Here is a 21480-nt window from a genome sequence, read left to right as displayed (position 1 = left end):
TGTGTTTGTAGTGGCGTTTGTTGGCCTTTCCTAGACCAACAAACCTTCTAGGAGAAAATAGGTTTGACACCTTCTGTAGGTCTTGCAATGAACAGACCAGCCCTTCTTCTACGATCAGGTAATCACAGAATCATAGAATACTTTGGGTTGAAAGGAACCTTACAGATCATCTGTTCCAACCTCCAATCATGGACAGGGACACCTTTCAGAGGAACAGGTTGCTCAGAGCTCCATCCAACCTCGCCTTGGATACTTCCAGGGATGGGGCATCCACAACTTCTCAGGGCAACCTGTGCCAGGGCCTCGCCACCCTCACAGGAAAGAATTTTTTTCCAAATCTAATCTGAACCTACTCTCTGTCACTTTGAAGCCATTCACCCTTGTCCTGTCACTCCAGGCCCTTGTAAATTGTCTCTCTCCATCTTTTCCTGTGGGCTCCCTTCAGGTACTGAAAGGCCACAGTTAGGTCACCCCAGAGCCTTCTCTTCTCTAGGCTGAAAATTCTCTCAGTCTTTCCTCACAGGGAAGCTGCTCCATCCCTCTGATCATCTTGATGGCCTCCTCTGGACTGGCTCCAACTGGTCCTTCCTGTGCTAGGAACACCAGAGCTAGGTTTAGTTTAAGGGTTGTCAGCCTGCAGGAAGATTTCCAGCCTGTGCCTCCAGCAAGGATTCCAGCCTGTGCCAGTCCTGTGGTGGATCCTCAGGACAACAGAGGCAGATGAGGAGCTGCAGGCTGATGGGTTCATCAGGTGATACTGGGGACATACAAACTGAATGCTCCGTACAGCCATATTGTAGCCTCTTCCACATTCTCCTCAGTCGTAGGCAAAAATCTGCTCATTGCCTACCAGGAACCGAGGATCGGGGACACAAATGAACATCTCATGGCAGGAACTCTTAAACCCAAGGGAAATACTTGTACCATCCTACATCACCTGTTCCTGGAGCCGCACAAAGAGTGTCACTGCACAAAGCAGTCCTACAACATACACAGCCAGCACACATCAGAGCATGATGCAGATAATCTCTTCAGAGGCTAACATAGCCCAAATCCTCATCTCTGAGCTGTGAAAAAGAGGCAGAGTGTTTGCCATGCTGTTACTAGACATGTTGAGACTGTTTCTCTCTGACATAACAAAAGGCTCAGGCATCTGTAACACTGTGACTCAGTTGCACAACTGCCATCAAAGCTGTTTTAGGACAGATACCAAGCTGCCATTGTGACCCAAGGCACTGGGTCAATCTGTGGCATATGTCTTCCTTTACCTGTTGATCACAGATTTGTGCATGTTTGTGTGGGCAGAAAGAACTGTACTGACCCAGACTTGATGGAAAAGCTGATTTCCAGGCAAGGGGCAGGTTGTACTCATCCTGTGAACACAGTGACATCTAGAAACTTGCCTGTCTGTTTCACAGCACCCTTTTATCCTTTTATTCTTTCAATATTGCCTTGTTATCTCTGCACCAGCCTTCTTTACAAATGGTTCTACCAGTGTGATGCAGCTCCATGACAATGCCAGAAATTATTTCAATTGCCACTGCGTGGGAGAAAGTGCTACAGTATAAAGGCGCCCTTTATATCACAGCTGGTGAGCTGTGGGCTTCCTCACATCCCGGACCAGACAGTCAGTGGAACAACTGGTGAAGTGTGGGATGGAAATCTGAGTGGTAAGGTGGGTAGAAAATTGGGTGGACTGCTGGGCTCAGGGTTGTGTGAGTGCTGCAAAGTCCAGCTGGCGGCCTGTAGTTGGTTGAGTCCCTCCGAGATGAATCTTCTCCAGAATTTCCACAGAACTGTCCACGTTCTGCCTTGTGCTGCCTGTGCTCACAGGCACCTCAGCAAACTGAAAGCAAATCTCTCCTTGTTGGTATCCCCTACATTGCTGCATTTATGCACTCTGACTTTTAGTAGTGTCATTACAAACTCTGGAGAGCAGGACGCTGTCTCCTGGGATCTGCAGGCTCATCCACATGGATCATAGGGCTGTGGCCTGGCACTCAGCTCCCTTCTTTGATGGTAAAACAGCCCTCCTTTAACGTGATGCCAGCTGTGGATGGCAGTCAAATGGGGCTGAGCATGGGGCAGCACTGTTAAACACTGCTAACTTTGACCAGAAATGGTTTTGCTTTGGGGAGGAAGGGGCCTGCCACCACCTGAATTTTTGGTGGGGGGGGGGGAGGGGTCACCAAAGTCTTTTTGAGTTGTGGCTTTCTGCTGTGGGCAGCAGCAGCACACGTGTCAGCCCTGGGGAAGTCTGCTGCACCTGCACTGCAGCCCTGTGCAGCCAGGAAATCCCCACTGCCTAAAGGCTGGAAGGGCTGCCCTCGTTGGCTTTGTCTCTGCTGTTACTGACTGGTTTTGCACCTCTTTGTAACTGCAGGGAACAGGCTCCAAATAAGAGATTCACCAATGTTTTAGTCCTCCTTAATTGTAGAGGAAGGTTAATAAAAATGAAAAGGGACATGACACTCTTGAGCAAGTGACAGAGAAGAACAAAACCTCTACTGCTTTCCTCTCTTCCCTATCTCAGGGACATTTTAAAGATTACTCAAAAGCCACTCAGATCTCCACCAGACTTTTTCCAAGAGTTCCTAGAATAATCTTTTTTTCAGACTACCCAGCACTTAAACCAGTTGGAGAAATACTTCTGCTTTTACAAACAGTTTAATCCATGATCAGTGTGATTGATGAGACCACCAAGAGATGAAAGAAAGCTGGGTCTGCTTCTTGTAGGAAACACTTCTTTTTTCCTTTGTGTCACAAAATTTCCTCATTCTTTTTCTCAGAACAGTGTGAGAGAGAGGAAGTGTCTCAGTTTGAGATCTAATCTGCTCTGCCTTTGCAGGAAGTTACAAAAGTCTCAAACAAGCTTTCAGTTGATATATTTTTCTAACTAAGAAGCCCTGTGGACAAAGCCCTACTGATTAGAGACCAGAGGGGTTACAGCTCATGCCCTTCATTCCCAACTACTTTACATCAGTCCAATAGGCAGAGTTTAATTCCTAGAAAACAAAGCACCTGTTGGGTTTTTCGCTCAGCTTTGCCTGTCTCACTGCAACTAGCTAGGGAGGCCTAGTTTCATTTGCAAACCTCTGCAAATTAACATTTCTCAGAGTATTTATATGATGGTACAGCTCTGGTCTCTGTGGTTGTTAGTCCTTGACCTAGCTAACTTAGCTGCTTCTTGACAGTCACAATCATATTTAAGCTCACCTCAACATATTTTTAAAGGTTCAGCCATTTTGTAGATGTCTAGGTAGAACCTGAAGACTAAGTGTCTCTGCCACAAAAGCCAAAAGATAAGGCCCCCTCAGAGGAATTCAAGCTGCATTTAGTCCTTCTCTTGAATGAGGAGATGATAGAAGCCAATCCAAATCCATTATTTCAGAAGTCATATTAAGTAATGTCAGTACTGCATGTCATGACACACGACTGGCTGGAAAAGCATCAAGAAACAAACATAGCTGCTTGATACAAGTTCTCACATCCTTCATCCCACCAAGTGTTCTGCATCCCCACCACGCCTGGCAGTATGGGGTCATTGCTGCTATATGATGACATTTGTTGCTGGTATGAAAAGTACATTAAAACCAGAAACAAATCATAGTAGCTCCCTTTCTGGTTTATTTTTCTAAACACCGTTTATTTACTCCAAATCTTTGAAACCTTACTAATGCAATTTTCTAAAATTGCAATGTTTATACTACAGCCTTCAAAGCAGATCTGTGTATTAAGATATTAAGATCTGTGTATTAATATATCTGACAGCAGTAGTCATTTGAGAAGTCATGAAAAGTACAGAAAACACTTACACTGGGGAAAAGAAAAAGAAAACAAAAGGGAGAAAAGCTTTCCATTTGTTTATAGCTTCTTCAGAAATACTCTTTTCGGGGTGGAACTTTCTGTGTTTCATCTCTTCTGAAGGTGATTTTCTTTCAAGCTGTCAGCAATATGTGGAAACTTTTTAACATAAATGGAAAATGCCTTAAATTATGAAAATTGTGTGGCTAATGAGTGAGCAAAAAGTCTCTCTATTGATTTGATACACAGATTATTATGCATGCTAAAAATGCTCAGTGGAGTTGCCATTTACTGTGTTAGTCTTAGAAGAGAGCAGTCTTTGAAATGTAATGACCACATTAAAAATCAAGTCGTTTTTAAACGGCTTAAACACATGATTTTGTTTATTATTGAAGGAAGTATTCTAAAAGAAGATAGGCAGTTAAAATGTGTATTCCAGCGTGAAATATAATGGGAAAAGACAATAAAATCTCATATGAAAGACAATCATGCACAATATAACCATGTTAGCTTCCAAGTTTTTGTATACAAACAAATACTCTATTAACAAACTTCACACCACACACAAAAGGCAACATCTTCACAAAAAGTTATCAAAAAAGCATAGCATTGATCCTGATTTTTTTTTTTTTTCCTCTGAGCTTGCATTCTCTGTATAATGCTTGGGACAAATGAGAACAGGTGTGAAAAGAACCATAAAAAAAATTGCCACTGTGTAGGCCATTCGGATGGCTCTGTTCTTCCACAAGATAAGGAACACAGAGAGCTGAATTCAGATTCACCCTGCAGTTCTCTCATGCTTCCAGGCAAAAGTACAGGAAATGACAGTCTACTTTGGAGCTCATTTTGGAGAAAAGTGGTGTGAAACAGCTTCAATGTTATAGAGAACTGGCTTGGTACTTTTCAAAGTAGGGTGTGACTGTATCCATCTTTTTGTTATGATGATATAGCAGTGAAAATACATTCTGTATATAAATCAGCAAAACACAGCTGAAAATAGAGACAGTGTGATTAATCCATATATTTTTAAAATAAATATGTACAATATTTACATTTTGGACAGTTCCAGAAGTAACATCTCCAGATTATGAACCACTACCTGAAAAAATTCTTTATTATTATAGAAAATGCATTTGCTGTACAAATATTTATAAATACTTTTGTATAAACTTTTTCAGGGAAATACCTGTGGATTCATTTAAAAGAAAAACATGAAAAAATCTTATTATCAATTCACATTGAGCTATCAAGTCTCCACATATTAAACAGTTTAGAGCATCATGAATCAGACAAAAGTAGATTTTCAGTGTTGAGAATATTTTGTGTTCTGCTTCTGTGCCACCGTACTGGCAAATGTGATTGTCTTTTCTGAAAATCTGCAGAAAAGCAGCAGGACCAAATCAGTTTGACTCACTGATTGTTACTGACTGCACCATGTCAGACAGGGCTTCTGGGTCTGCTTCTTCTTTACCATTATCTGAATTTTCTGATGAGATGTAACAGCCAGAATCTCTTGGACAGTCATTTAACTGTGATTTGTCAAAGCTCTCGTGAGGGCTTAAGTTCTGCGTCTCCTCACCACCCTCACTTTTCTGCTGCTGGTCAACTAGAAAGAACAGAAAAAGAAAGAAAAAATTGCCAAAATAAGTACCTTGGGAAAGAGTTGAGATAGCAGCATGACTGATCTTGAACAACTTTGGAAACAGAGCTGGTAATCTACACATGACTACATCAATATCTTTTGTCCATCAGAAACAGAAACCTCAGCATGAGAGAACTAAAAACATGATTACACGAGTGTAACATCTGAGTTGACATTGAGGTTGGTCTTTTTCCTTCTAGGTGTTTCTCAGAGATGAATGCTGGAGGCTTTGGCCTGATCCTTTATGCTGAGGTCCTTCAGGCTGTGCACAGGTGCAACAGTCACCGTGTGTGGTCACCGTGCCCACAGCAGAGATGGAACCTTTCCCCCTCCCACGCTCATATATCCCAGAGCCTGCTCCCTGAATTAATCATGGAGCCCACTGTGACTTGTTTATAACACACTGCACTACAGATCTGTGTCTTTTGAATGCAACCCCCAACATCTCATGTGCTCTCTGCAGGGAGAGAGAATGTGCTGGCCTTCAGAAGTGCTCGGCACCAAGATGTGGTAACGAGCTTTTCTAAAGCACTGAGCTTTTCAGCAGGAGTGGGTGGCTGATGGAAACTTCCTAAGCTTAGCTTGATATCCAGAAGGTTATTTTCCAAAACACAGAGACCTCAGAGGAACCTAAGATGCCTAATTTCTGCTATATGGTTTTTGAACTCTGTTCCAAAACAAAGTAGAAGCAAATTATCTTGCACATAATGTGTCCTTGTTTAGCCGCGGTACGACTAATCTGTTCAAATTCAAACATCTGCAACTCAGTGACAGTATCAACAGACCTCTCAAGAAAAGCTCAGCAAGACAGGACATACCTGTATATCATGACTAATATGTACTGGTTTAAAATTTCCTCTTCCTGTTTTCTGGCTGTGAAGTACGTGTTTACTCACAGTAAATTTCTTAAGAAAATAAACTTTAAAATACAAATTTTTCCCTTTCCTACTTTTTTTCTTGTGCTGTTATCAATCTCCTGTAGCTGTAGTTTTACTTCAAACTGTGTCTGGCTTTCCAAACAAAGTATAGGGAACACATCTCAGAGGAAACAGATGGTTTTGCTCCAGATTTTCAGCCCTTCAGAAAAATGGTACCTTTTTGCTTTTGCAAAGAAAGTTCCCTTCTTTCACTTGATTTGTTACTCCATGATTTGTTACTACTTGATTTGTTACTACTGGTTAAACAGTCAGCTTTGGATCTTTAGTCATATTTAAACTGTCTCAATTCAAGTTCAGGCAGAATGGAAGTCCTAAGATATGAAGGATTTAGTGCTGTGTCAAAATCTAAATCTATTTTAGTTCCTAGAGTTTTAAGATTTCCACAAAGAACATTCATGCCAACTTTTGTTTCAGTTTTTGGAAATTATAACATCTGGTAAAATGGGAAAGATTTTTAAATTTGATTTTTTAATCTTGTACTGAATAAGAAAGAATAAATTAGAAATGAAAACCTGAAATATTTCACTCTTTTAGAGCGAAATGGAACAGCTGGAGAGTTTCTTCTAGACCTCTTTCATTGTGTGAGATTTCAACAAGCTTATTTCACAAAGCATTCTGATATACTGAGAAACAGTTTGAGGTCTTGAGGGAAGTCTTGTACATTTTTTTGGCGTGATTAAATCTCCTTAATATTTTCTAACTTCCATTTGCCTAAATAAATTGAAAAACTAAGGTGATATTTGAAGCAAAGAATCCAAAGCCTCAACTTCATTATTTTTTAATAAAGTCTGAGGGTATAGGCATAACCAGATGTATTTAGAAGAATAATAAAAAAATATTACTTTAAATATTTTCCAAGGAATAGCAGTTCCACCTTGTTCCCAAATAAATTAATGGTTAATTGCACTTGTGTGAAAGAGTACACGTTGCAGCAGATTTAATTGATATCTCTAACTGTTTGATCTCCTTCTCACTTTACAGAACACAGTTTGTCATGTCAAATGTTATCTCTCTCTTTGCAGGGAAAATATTTGATCATGTAGGGTCCAATTGATTTCTGATTGAAGTCAGGAAGGAATTACAAAGGCATCACACTGGTGAAGGTATTCCCGCTGCTACTGGCAGCACAGAAGTAGTTCAGCACAAAAAACAGTGATGCCCCAGTAAAGCCTTGTCCTGAGTGTCTTTAGCAACACCGTCCCACCAGGGCAAAGGGAACCAGGTCTTGTGCAGCACTGGGAGCCCTCCTGCTCTGCTTCCTCCCCCTAATCCCCTCAGCCACCTAATGCTGCTTGCTGCATTTTCATCTGCTGCTCCAGCATCATCTGCTGCCCTGGCAAGCACTGACCTAAAAAGTGCTAATCCTGTTTACATTTTCAAGGTCAGAGAGGAGCCTCCATCCACTTTGTTTGTTTTACAATGGAAAGAAGACCAAGTAACCAGTGGATTAAAAGGAAAATGCAGTCTCAGTCACTGTATTAGTGCCTTGTAACTGGTTGTCTAGATAATCTGAGAAGCTCCTACATGAACAACAGATCCTAATTTTTTTTTTAATCAATGTCTCCCTAGTGTGTTTCAGGGAAAAATGCACAAAGACTAGAACTGAGATTTCTTTTTTTTTTTTAATCTGAATTTAGGTCAGTTAGGAAAATAAGAAATTTCTATTTAGAAAACATACATATATGTAAAACTTCCTGTAAAACTAGTTGAATTTTCTTACATGAAAAACTGAAAACTGAAACTACTCAGGTGTTTGAGACAGTAAAAATGTTGTATTTTCTATTTTTCATTCTAAGCAGAAAAAGTTGGAAGAACACCCCTCCCCCTGCATTTTTATGAAGAAAAGACTGAAAGCAAACTTTGGTGCCTTTTTTTCTCTTTAAAGCAGCCTGAAATATTATGCAGTAGCTACTAAACCACTTGAACAGGATGCTGAGTATTATAAATATACATAGCACGCAATGTTAGATATTGCTTCATGAGAAAAGCAAAGCAACTTTTGCTCTTTTTCTTTTTTTTTTTTTTTTTTTTTAAGCTTTTGGCTCTTTTATTCTGTTCTGCTTAAGTCCTTTCTCTAACACATACATGCTCAAGTTCCACATTAGGAAAGGTAGGTTTGCTGCCTTAATCTTTGGACATCAGAAGAAAGCTACGCTGCACAGAAACCAGGAATTGATAAAATTGAACTGCCGTTAGATGTTGCGGAATCATCAGAAATAACTATCTTATCAACAAGTGGAAGTCCTATCATTTTTCTACTGTAAAGCAGTTTCACATAAGATAAATGGCTCTCAGTCACTGTTGTCTATGATATGGCCAGAAGAGCCCAAGATATGCATCATTTTGACACATATATTCCAGTACTCCTTTAGACGGTAGGATTATATTCAGACTTCTGAAAAAAATGTGAGGCCTTTAGCCTTGGTAAGAGGAGTGTGATGCATCTCTTCTCTTCCTTGCTATTTGGACCTTTAAAATGAGTTTTTGTTATTCAGTGACTTAGATATGCACAACACGTGCAAGGATAGGTTTCTTTTTTCCTTCACCAGCACCTTTCCCATTTCTAATGAGGTTGAGTCCTGATTAGGGAAGCACTTTAAGCTTGGGTTTAAGGGAATTCAACTCAAGAATGCACAGAGGTCACACTGACTCCTGTGCGGTTATGTCAGTTTAAACCAGATGAGTGGCAGGAGGCTTAGAGCTTGTCTTGGACAAAAAGAAGGTCACCCAAAAGCAAACCAAACTTCACGAGTGTGCCCTCTGAGAGTTTGCCTTTGTGAGTGTTGTCCAGAAGAACTGGGCTAGGAGCACCGTGCTTTAGGCTGAGTCACTTGCCTGCCCTCCTGGGAGGTGCAGCGGTGCCGTACTGAGCGGCACCTCTCAATAACTAAAGAGAATCACAAAATCACAGAACCACAGGATAGTTGGGACAGACCTCTGGAGGAGGTCATCTGGTCCAACTCCCCTGCCAAGGCAGAGTCACCTGAAGCAGGTGATGCAGGAATGCGTCCAGATGGCTTTGGAATGAGAGAGGGAGACTCTATGCCCTCCCTGGGCAGCTGCTCCAGTGCTCTGCCACCCTCAGTGTAAAGAAGTTCTTCCAAGTTGAGCTGAAACTTCTTCTGTTTTAGTTTATGGCCACTGCTCCTTGCCTGGTCACTGGGCCCCACTAAACAAAGTGAGTCTTGAAGGATGAAGCCAGACCTCCTTTGTATGTACACAGGCCATGTATCACCTGTACTAGTTAAACCATCTAAGTGTGAAACTGAGATGAGAACTCACAAAGCATCAAGCTCAGAAAGGACCATTTTGAACCAGTTAAGGGCGATAATTCTTGAAAAAGACACAGAGAAACCTGAAGTGGTTTGTGCAATGCTTTGGGCATTGAAAAGACAAAATATTTTGTGGATATTTACAGACATGCAACTTAAAATACTGCATTCACTGAAATCAGGAGCATAGCTTTTGTGGGAGGGAAAAGTTACTGAACTGATGTGAGAACTTGCGGTGAAAACAGAAATGAGAAGCTTCTTTTTTTATCTAAAATCTGGAAACAAACAGATGTGCCTGAAAAAAAGGTGAAAAATACTAATATTCATGCAAGGATGAGCTTCCTTGGGAAATCTGGCAGTATTATGTCCAGGCCAATGAGTTGTACCACAGTACAGAAAGGGAGCCTGTCTTTGAGCACTGTTTGACCTTGACACGATACTGTGTGATGCCATGTATTGAAAGGGACTGCCCAGTGTAAAATGACACTCTTTCGTGCCTGATTCTCACATAAGGAATGTGACTGAGAACTGAAAGTCGAGTCCTTATCTATCTCCTATCTTGCTGTCCACGTACGATAAATAAAGAACAAACCTTATCTGGTATTAGTAGTGGAATTTAAAGTATGATCTGCACTTAAATATGAAAAGTAAGCTAAGGAAATGGATTAGGGGAGATAAGTGTAAAATATTATCCCCCAAATAGCACATATTCACCTTTTGGGTTTTTTTTCCATAAAATGAACTGTATGCACATCTCCAATGAAGTCTAATTTTTCTTTAGTTCAGAATAGCTTCGGACTAGTGTAACCCCCTGGACTTCAGGGATGAACCTCTTGATTTAAATCATCTATGTGAGAAGGAATCAAGCCTATTTTGCACACACGAAAACGTGTGTCCTGGGAAGCGGTCAAGAAAAGAAGTTCCAAACTTCTTTTATTACTTTATTCATTAACCATCCAGCAACTGCTTCACTTTAAAAATAGCATCCTACAAAAGCACAGACATCCATCTCCTGTCTGGAAGCCATCTGGGAGAAGAATGGAAAGTTATTAAGAAATACTTTATGAAAAAGCCTTTTTTTCTTTTTTTTTTTTCTTTTTTTTTTTTTTCCTCACAGACATGAATTAATGGAAACCAAGAATTTTGCCCCAAATATATAGGTCTGACCAACTTCTAGAAAATCTAAAAAGATACCTGAGAAGGGGGGAAAGGTCATGAGGGGCTTATAAGTCCTTGCAGTTCTAGGGTAGCCTTGCTGCATGAAGTACTTGAAGATGATGAATTTGGGCCTGGACTCCCACGAAAGTTAGAAAGAAGATAGAGCAATACTAGGAAGGAAAATTCTGCTTTAAAAACACTATGTGGTAGCATTTGCTAAATAAAAATTACTTTTTAAAATTCATGGTATAAGATGGGTAAATTTTTTTCTTTCAAATTCATTCACTCTAAATCACATGTAAGATTAAAAAAATGGCACTGCCAGAAATCCTGTATTTTGCATGGTTGTAGGTCACACATAATGTGGAAACTACTGCTGCAGGTCTTTTGGTTTGAAAACTCAATAAATGTTTATTCTGCAAAATGAATTATATACCACAAGTATGTGTTATGAAGAAATTACTTAGTATAACATACAATAAATATCAAGAAAAAGCCAAGAAATGAAAAATAAATTTAAAGCCCTGTAAAAACCTCTGGACATCTCACAAGATCAGATTTCATATGAAAGAAATATGAAATCTTGTTTTACTACATTTATAGGAAGATCTAGTAAAATGAGGCTGTGTTCCAGCACACTTGGCTGTTCTGAATAATAGCAGAGTCACAAAAACTCAGAAACCCTTGTATTTCAGCGCTGGGCCACACCTGACACTCCATCCATTAATCAAACACGTGCTTCATGGAAGCATGAATGGATTGCAGAGACATGGAAGTCTTCCAAGCTTTGTGAGAAAGACGGGCTTAGAACAGTAAATACAGTCTATGGCCTTAGCTTATTTTTTCATAAAGCAAGAAAGTGAACTTTTTACCCAGAAAGTGCTGAAATTCTATCTAGAATGCTCTTGGCCAGTAAACAGATTACTTTGTAGCTGTGGGTAATTATGCAGCTCACTTCTAAGCAGTGCACAAAATCAATTTTAATTAAAAAATCATTTATGCTGGGCTGAGCCATGCCCATTTAGGAAAAAAAAATATATATTGACCCAGGAAAGTTCAGTCCAGATGCAGAATTCACTTTCACAGTAGCACCCAGCTCTTTCAACCCAATTTTCCAATCTGATTGACAGAAGGACAAAGAGGTCAAATGATTCGTACGACGCACGCGGAGCTTATCCCCAAGATCATCTTGACGCCCTGTCTTTAGTTATAACAACTTAACAGATAGCTTCTATCCATTTTGGTCTTTAGCATCCTCCTTTCTAGAACAGGTTGTTCAATTCTGTCCCTACCAGTCATGTGACAAATGCTCTGATCCTTTTGCAACCAGACAAGGCAAGGATTCAAGAATCAAACTAGGACAGTATTTACTCATGGCTTAAAGTATACACGAGTCTTACAAAACTCAGCTGGATTTAAATGAATGCTTATAGCTGGTATGACACAAAAAGATGTTGTGGTTCTGGTCACTGTGAGCATTCATAAATTCTGGGAAAATTATTTGATTGAATTTGAGTACTGGAAAGATTTGCTATACCTATCTAAAGTGCATGTGAAACAAATATTCATTTCATCTCTTGAAATAAGGCTACAGTGTCATCACTGATTTTGAAGCATGGACCACTTTATAAGATTTAATGTTATTATTCCCAGAACTGTTACAAGATTTTGAACTATTAGACTACCATGCAGATAACATCAGGGACGCTGTTTTGCCTGGAGAAGTGACTTAATCATATGCTGCCAATGTAGGAAGAACCTGATTTGGATAATAAAGGTAAATTTATTCATTTTCAGTGTATGGGACATGTAAGGACCTTGTTAGGTTTGGTCCTTGCACAGGTGTATGTAGAATATTAAGTGTTAAGACACCTTCAGAAGAAAGGTTCAGTACTGAAAGCTGCTTGCTCTGCTTTTTGTTACCCAGCAAATATAAACAGCAAACCATATTCTCACCACTACAGAATAGTTTGGCTCTCGTGTGGTCTGTTAGAAACCACTGTGTTCCAGTCTGGCTTTCACACTCGTGCAAAAGTGCAATCTTGCATTTTTATTTTCTGTATTTCTGGTTTTAAATATTTAAACATTCACAATAAAAGGTGCAGAAAGCACAGCAAGGCTGGTTTCCACAAAAAACACACTATACTCAGTATATACATTTTCAGAAGACTTCCAGGTTGATCGCTGCATTAAAACTCCTGCAAAATGTAACCCTTTTTTTTCTGGATTCACTCTTTCAATTGTTGCTTCTACGTAGACCGAAGAAGACCGGTCTTCTTCGTAGACCGTAGAACTTCAAGAGTTCTTTTCAAACCTGTCATCTCACAAAGCTATAGACCAGAAAGAACTTCTGAACCTGGAGGGCAAAGAAAACCTTTCTAATGCCACTCCAACATGTTTGCAAGAGCCCTACCTTCCCCTGGGAGCTGAATAAGAACAGGAACAACTGAATGTACAAATGGGGCCCAAAAAAGGCCCAAACATTCAGCAAAAACACTGAAAGCTGCCTACATACTGAGGAGATAATAAGTGGATGCCTGACAAAAATTGGTATTAAAATATCTCAGGAAGACATTGTTTTTGCTTCTCTCTCTTTCCTATCCTTCTCAATAGGAAGCACACATCTGATGACATGACTGCTCGGCACAGGGGGAGTATGCACAAATGTTAATGAAGACAAAACATCTCCTGCTTTAGCAGAGTGTCTAATTAAGTAGATGCTTAGCTGTAGTTTCTACAAAATTGACATCAGTTATTTAAAATTCGAAGTCAGACTGGAAATACCATTAAAATATCATGAGAAAATGTTTTTTTCTGTTCTGTATCCTAGCTTTTGCACTCCCCACAAAAGGAGCAAGTAAAGAAAACAAAATGGTGATCAATATACGTGCATATACACATCTTGTATGTTCAGCTTTTGGAAGCTCACCAGAAGCACAAGTTAGATTAATTTTGAGAGAAGAATGCAAACCAGCTACAAGTGTATATATATATATATATATATATAAATATATAGATATATATTTTTTTACAACACTTTCCTACCAAAAAAGCTAATTTGGATAAGGATTTAAGTGCGGGATGAAGTGAGGGGAGAAAAAAATTTGTAATTATCTGCAGAATGTTGTGTAAAAAATTAAAGAAAATTCATTACTGGAGCTGTTTGAAATAAGCTCTGTTTTGGTTGAGATACTAGTGCATATGACTCTTAACAAAGCTTAAACACTTACTGTCACAGTCCTGGAGATTTTCAATTGCTGATAACAATCTTGCCCTGTCATCTGGGTTCGAAATATTTAATTCAATCAGGTGGCTTTCCTGTAGATCCTTTAAGTCCTCTAGAGTTTCATAGCCATTTAGCAAGAGGGTTGATGCATACTCCTACAAAAAGAAACAAGCAAATTCTCTCATGGAAATAAGCACTATGTTTAGTGGAGGAAAAGGCACAATTTCACTTTTACTTTCTGGCCAGGATGAAATGGGCTCCATTCTCCAGTCCAATTGACTCATCTTTGGCAGAGATGGAGAGCAAGAGGGGAGAGAGGCAGACATGCCTGGGAGTCGTCCTGGCCATGCCAGCATCTATGCCTGAACTCCATAGCACAGTCCAGCAGCAAACAGGACCAGGGCAGAGCTCTCTCAGAAATTATTTAATCTGTTGAGTGTCTGGACTTTTGTGGGTCACTCCATGAGTGTCTCCCACGCTGAACCCAGGAGGGCCTCTGAGGAAAGGAGTGCTCTGCCTTTGCACAGGAGGAGCCCCTCGATACAAGCAAGGGGAGAAGCTGAGGGAGCCCTTAGCCCTGCTGTGTCACACATGGTCCCCTTGAGCTGTGTGTCGACTCAGTACAAACCTCTGTGCATGCTCCAGGGAAAGGAGTGTTTGCATCAGCAGCAAAGCAATTACCCTTATTAAAAATGTTACTTGTAAATCATGACCTCATTACACTTTGACACTCAGTCAAGATCTAGGGTTGCAGAGAGGGAGAGAGGCGCAACCTGAGCACAGTGCAAAAACACTATTGCTCCCTAAAGATCACAAGAAATTAAGAACACAAATTCTCAATTTTGGCACTGCAGCGCTGTCCCTGAAGTGTCCACAGCCACACATCTCCTATGCTTAGGGACACGAATGCAGTCAGGCTGACCTGACAAGTCACCAGCGTCCCTCTGAGTGGAGTCTCCTAGCTCAGCCACATGATGAGGTAAAATGCAGTTCTATAAGCCACACACATCAGATAAAAGACACGAGGTTGCTTTGCTTTGCTGACATCAAAACTGCTGAAACCTTCCTTTCTCCTCCTGCCTGTATATGACATTCAAACCCGAGTGCACAGAAAGGGAACGTTTCAAGTAGAGCTGGGAAATGCATTGGCTGACCTGCAGGTGGACACATTCCAGGAGCTCTTGCAATGTTTTAGGCTTGGTCCTTTTGCTTCTTCTGTGTGGGTTTATCTTTCTGGGTGCAGCTTCTTCTTCCAAGATAATATCCACGTAAATGAACTTGAAATTTCCTACTTTGTTGTTCAGCATGCCTGTCCATATGCCCATGGGAGTTTTGCAGATGATATCTATGATGTCTCCTTTCTAGAACAATAAAAAAAGCACACCACTTCTTATAAGTCTGGTTTGTTATATGTAGCTTTTCCTCTATGGACCAAAACCAGCACTAATCAGTGAGAAGTAACTTCTTTTAATTACCTAGACTTAGTGCCTCTACTTTTATAAAATCCCAGGAAATAATTACAGAAAATGGAGCTATTTCTTATCTCTAAACCTTTGCAAAGGAGAGGTGAGAATAAGCAGCCCCTCTCACTATTTTTGTGCTCCACTTGGTCCCTGAAAAGGGATAGGGTTTCATCAGCAATTAACTTTTGTCATGGCCAGTGGGCATAGATTTGGCAAAAAGCAAGGGATTACTGTAAGGTTATTTTCAAAATACGTGCCAAAGCATTTACAGAATAATCTTATTATCTAGCCTCTCAAGGGTTGTCAAAAACAGATAGCTGATCTATGTGAAAGGTGGACTCTTACCCATTTTACAGTAAAAAGCACTGGCTACATTTCTCAAAGGTAATAACGAACATTAACTCCCTTAACAAATACAAGTGCTAAAAAGGGTGACAGCACAGCTGCTTCAAGAGGGTTTTTTGGTAAAAGTGTTCACAGCCACGCTGTGGGAACCAAGGTCTCAGCTCAGCAAAACGATCATTCTGAGTAATTCTCATAGTAAAAAGGCTCTTACGAAGTCATACACCCTACACAACTTGCTCCCAGGACCTCAAAAATGAGCCCTCTCTTCTTGGCACATGGAAAAATGTTGAAAGCCTTTGAAGAGTTATCCAACAAATGCCTGCTTAATTTGGGATTCTGTTACAGTTAGAAATCAAACTCAGTTTGTTAAGATGTGTTCACTGCTCCAAGACTTAGATCTTTCCTGGTCTGGTCAAGGAACAGCAAGTCAAGTGGTCACCCTAGTTTTGATACAAACCCAAGTACAAAATTGACTGTGAGCTGCTGACCCGGTTTAGTCAGAATATGGGGCTCAGAGCTGTGAGCACATTTGAAATGGAAACTAAAAAACATTTGTTTAAAGCTCTGTAAGCACACGTTATTCTACAAATTCATGCAGGCTCAGGAGCTTCAGATGTGGATGCAGATCAGGATTAGGCAGTGGCTCTAAGCCAAGCTGAAGATACACTTTGAATTCAGACTCAGGGTACTGAAATTTTGTGTGATAAATATGGGGGATTTCAACTCTAAGTAATAGTTTATAACTCCAAAATACACTACCCTAGGGACTAAAACAGAAACCTACATGAACCAGCAGATATTTGCCATTTCATGACCAGTTAAATAGTTGAAACAGTTAAGCTGTATTAAAAGAAATGCCCTAGATGTGGGTGGAAGTGGAGGGCAAGTGCTGAAGACTGCAAGTACCAGCAGAACAACAGCTCTCATGTAGGCCAGAGAGGAGGGGAGCAAGTCTGTGTGAGATACAGGTGAGGATGTGGCAAAAAGAAGAAGCTGGGAAGAAGAAAGGAGTCTGAAGTGTGAATATAATCTGGATATGAAGGTACTTACAAAGAGGGAAAAGTCCAGGTTACAGATATGAGTAGTCTGAAGGGCTGGGCTTTTTTTAGTAATGTTTAGCTGGGCCCCTGTTTGTTGCTTGTCTTCCTCACTCACACAGCCCAGACACCCCTGCCATGTCTGGGCTGAAAAAAGTTCATAGTTCAAAGGGAGGCTTAAAGAAAAGTTTAATGGAAAAGCAAGCTGTTTATATTAAATGCAATGGGTGCCACTGAGCTTTGGATATATCCTAACTGTGACTTAGAAAGCTGGGGAGACAACTTCACATCCCATGAGACTTTACTCTTTCTTACTACAGACCTTGTATGTGGGAAGCAACATACAAGGTTGCTTCTGAGGAAAGCTGGGGTATGTAGATAGATAATATGAAGAGGTTCCTACCTGGAATCTTTGCCTTAAAAAGCCTTTAGCAGCACTTGGCTTTGCAGTCTTGTGTGAACTAAGTCCTTACAGAAGCATTGTGAAACCAGATCGGCCTTACTTTTAGTGTTCCACATGCTTAAGCAGTTAAAAATTCATTATTAAATGTATTATTTACATGTAAAAAATGGTCCCTCTGGCATTGTTAGTGGGAAAGAAGGAATTCTGGTGGTTGTCTTACCTTGATTTTCAGTGAGTCAGTGTCATAAGGACTCGGTGTGAAGTCGGTGTGGACTTTGGCTCTGCCGCAGAAGGGCCCATTGTAGGGGACCTCGTCGTCCAAGCGGAGGCTGTCCCTGTTGCTCGTGCCATCGGAGCAGCTGGTCACCCCACCTGGGAGAGAGGCAGCTTGAGAGACCCCTGCACCAAATGCCCAGACATGCACAGCAGCCAAGAGGAAAGTGCTCAAAACCACAGAATCAGAGACAGAGCATATTCTGTGTGGGTTTGACACGTCCCAGGATAACTACATTCAATAAAAATCATGCTATAAGAGACAGAAGAAAATGGGTAGGACATCTTTCATTAATATCTTCCCTACAGTAATCTTTTTCGGGTGATGATACTAATAGACTACACATTTTACTTACAGACTTTTTGAAATATTACCTCTGCAGATTAATAAAATGTACCCTAAAAGTGCAATTTAGGGAATTAATTCTGCTGAACTTCTCCTGTTTATTCAGGGAAATGAAAACAAGTGTTGTAGAAGTTATTTTATTTCATTCCAGAGCTAGCTGAAACATCAAAGGAACCTGCATTGCAGAGGGAAATTTTAATCTTATCAACATTTCTGCCTGTCATTTTATCCAAGTTGAGCAATAAAATATCAGCAGAGTAATTCAAGCAAATTTGAGCAAGCTCTGCAATATCCCATCCAAATATGTTTTTAGATAAGAGCAGCAGTGTGTTGGAAGTAAACTCCCATATACGATTTTCACAAATCACGTCACAGAAAATGATCATAAAAATGGTTTTGTTTGAGGTGATTGCTTAAGTGCACAGTTCCATCTCAGGGCCAGATTAACTCTAAGTGCAGATGGTCTGGACTGCAGCTCCAGTCTGCACTCAGGGCTCGGGTGTTGCCTGCAAGGTGGCACAGCAACGTCAGCAGGGATAGCTGTGGCCTGCCACCCAGCAGATGTCCACAGCAGAGCATCACAGAGAGAGGTGGAGGCACATTTCTCATCAGAGACTCCTCTGCCCTCTGGACGAGACCACTCTGATGGGGGAGAGTTTTCAGTGGGTTTCTGGTGGGCTGTGTCTCTCTGCATCATGTCCCAAAGCTGCCAGGTCAGACCCACACCCCCCACCATCTCAGAGAGACTTTGTCTGCCTCACATCTCCAGGGCAAAGGATGAACTCACAGCCAGTCCACCAGGAGAGGATGCTTGAGTGGCTGCATACAGTGATTGCAAACCCAGCACTATAGCAGTGATAACCCCACAAAAATTTATGGCATATATACCAGCAATATCCCCTATAATTTATGTTATTCTTTTTCTTCAGTTAGTATTTCCACTCTTAAAAACACTCAAGTTATTTCTGGAGAGATGTATATCTACCTTAGCTGCTGCCCATTTAACCAAATTACACTTTCGTCTGCCAGAACGAAGAGCTCTCTACCATCACATTTTTGATCACCAGCTCTGATTCCACAGACATAAGCAATAACTATATTGATCCAGTGACTCAATAAGAAGTATAGGTGTCTTGTACTTACTAGATGAGCTCTGGCCACTGTTCAGACTATAGAGACTTTCCAAAGAGTCACTGGTTTTCAGGGAGACCTTCTCAGTGTGCGTTCCACCACCAGGATCACTGTCATCTTTTCCCTCTTCATTCTTTAACACAAAAATAAAATGTTAACCCCCAAGAAACATATTTTAGAGAAATATTTTTTGTCTGTTTGTTTTAAAGCATCACTGGAGATTATCTCATCATTGCACTTTATTAAGAACTACTTTGTGAGAGAAAGCATTTTAGAAGTTGATGCCTGCTACTAACCATACCCAACAATCACCTCCAAGTATTTTATGATCTTGGAGAAATTCCCTGTCTTGTTTCTGTCCCACTCACTTCATCCCATCCCTATTCAAACAGATAAGCTAGTAAGACTGCAACACACCATGGGAGCTGAAAGCTTATAACGGGAAATTAGTAGGCAGCCTGGTAAGATTTTGTCTGCTTGTCTCAGAGAAGGAAATACAAAGCTCAATTCTGAAAGCAGGTGGTGAAGAGCTGGCTGACACAGCTGTGTTTTACACTGAACTTCTGAAGATGGTGGTTGCTTGGTGGCAGGCTGGGGACAGCATGTACATATGTAGGGCACTGGTGTGTTCTAGCAGCTCACCACGCTGCCCAACATACACCCTGGCCTCGAAATTCAGTGCATTTCAGAATTAACAGGTGCATGTTTCTCTCACAAAGTCTAATGGTGTATGAAATTGGCCCCTTGAGTTTATACCAATAAATCACACCTCAGGAATCACAGCCTGTTCAAAACAATAAGATCCATATTTCAGTCACATTTAACTTAGAGATGATGTAACAGATAAATAAAATAGGGATGATCTTTTAAAGGGAGGGATTTTTCAGCAGAAATCATCATGTTGCCAGTGGGTGTGATATCCTGATGCAGCTGAAACTTCCTTCAGCACATTGTATTTGCGGAAAAATTAGTTATTCACCAGTTAGATGATGAAGTGAAGCAAAGATGACAGTGTTTGCATGAAGCAGAGACCCACTTGGGTACTCATCAGGCAGAGCACTGAAATGAAGAACTATACTGGTTTTCAACAAGAACTGTGCTTGTTACACCAGCCAGCAGCATAACCCACAGATTAATCAGGAGGCTGCTATTGATTGTCATCAACTCCTGCAGGAACGAAGATCATGCTACATGTGTGTCCAACCAGATAATCCATTGAATTTCTGTCATGGGAATTGTGGCTTTAAATGTGCAGAAAGTAAATATAAAAATATAACAACCTTCATGGATTGCATTTTAGAAAAAGAAAAAAAAGAAAAGAAAACTAAACTAATGAAATAGGGATCCTTGTCTTGGACCTCCAAAAACTATTTAAGGGTATCCTGTGAAACATTATTTTCTACTTGTGAGGTTCCTCATTTATGTTCCTTACTTACTTGATATTGACACATGTGGGATAGGATGCAGACTAGCTAGATTTTTTCAGGATTGTTAAGTGTGGCAAGTTTTTTTCCTTATGTTTGTAAAATTTGGAACTTACACAATGTACTGAGAAAACAGGGTTTGCAGTATGTGCAAGATTATGGGGTTTTTATGTTTAATAAAGATGGTTTCACTAAGATTAGATAAGGTAGAAGGAGATAAGGCATATGAGTTGAAATTATCTAGGATGCTGGCTGACCTTTACAAAATGGACTTCAGAAATAATTCTTGTATTGGAAGATAAATTCTTTTAATGAAGCTTTTTGTAAACTGAGTATCAGATTGATGATGAGGTTCAACCAATACTCCCTTGTGTCCACATGAGGAGGATTTTTTTGTGTTCATACACACATGCTCATACAAATGTTCCTTGAGGAAAAAGAAAAATTAAATGATGTAAAACTCCTGTGACTCTCTTGGGCCCTTACTATGTGATTTGTGTGTACACTAAAATGCACATGGAAGGAACAGGTACGTACCAAAAGCTGGCTTAATTCATTATGTGTTGTTACCCTGGTTTTATGGTTTGTCACAACTGAGGACAGTTGAAACATGAACAGAAAAAAATGCACATAACATGTTTACTTCACATGTATTTTCAACAAACACAAGCCTCTTAGGCTGTATTTACCATCTCCTCAGAGAGTGCCTTGATGTATTTTTTACCCATCTTTTTCTTCATGGTAAGTGAAATGGCTCTCATCTTCTTACTCAAACTTCCTCCATTGTTTGCTGCTTTGGTTTGTACTGCTTCCCCAATGTCACTTATTGTCTCCAGCTCAGATACCTGTTTTGAAAGAAAAAAGTAACCAATAACTCGCCACAAAAATGAAATGCAGGATAGTGAAACAGGAATTACAGGGAAATATTAAGGACACTAACACAGTTGGCATGACAAAATTCAGTCACGGCCATTTGCCTTGGAAATTGTGTACCTAAACAGGTTGGCAGCACAATACT

The 21480-nt window shown here is 40.4% G+C and overlaps 1 protein-coding gene across 9 annotated transcripts in view; it reads right to left on the bottom strand.

The window, feature by feature from the left end:
• Nucleotides 1-4154: 4154 nt before the first annotated feature.
• The window catches only part of SAMSN1 (SAM domain, SH3 domain and nuclear localization signals 1), a 132913-nt gene continuing 115587 nt past the window's right edge, over nucleotides 4155-21480 (bottom strand). For all 9 annotated transcript variants that reach the window (XM_069024313.1, XM_069024290.1, XM_069024350.1 and 6 more), the window contains 6 exons: nucleotides 21152-21307; nucleotides 19051-19171; nucleotides 17509-17660; nucleotides 15195-15401; nucleotides 14045-14195; nucleotides 4155-5410 (listed from right to left, as the gene is read on the bottom strand). In XM_069024313.1, coding sequence (XP_068880414.1) covers nucleotides 5205-5410; nucleotides 14045-14195; nucleotides 15195-15401; nucleotides 17509-17660; nucleotides 19051-19171; nucleotides 21152-21307 — 993 coding nt within the window. In that variant the 3' untranslated portion in view covers nucleotides 4155-5204. The remainder of the gene's footprint in view (nucleotides 5411-14044; nucleotides 14196-15194; nucleotides 15402-17508; nucleotides 17661-19050; nucleotides 19172-21151; nucleotides 21308-21480) is intronic.

Source organism: Aphelocoma coerulescens, chromosome 1 (genome assembly GCF_041296385.1).
Source record: "Aphelocoma coerulescens isolate FSJ_1873_10779 chromosome 1, UR_Acoe_1.0, whole genome shotgun sequence".
NCBI lineage: Eukaryota > Metazoa > Chordata > Aves > Passeriformes > Corvidae > Aphelocoma > Aphelocoma coerulescens.
This window is presented reverse-complemented; position numbering and strand designations above follow the sequence as displayed.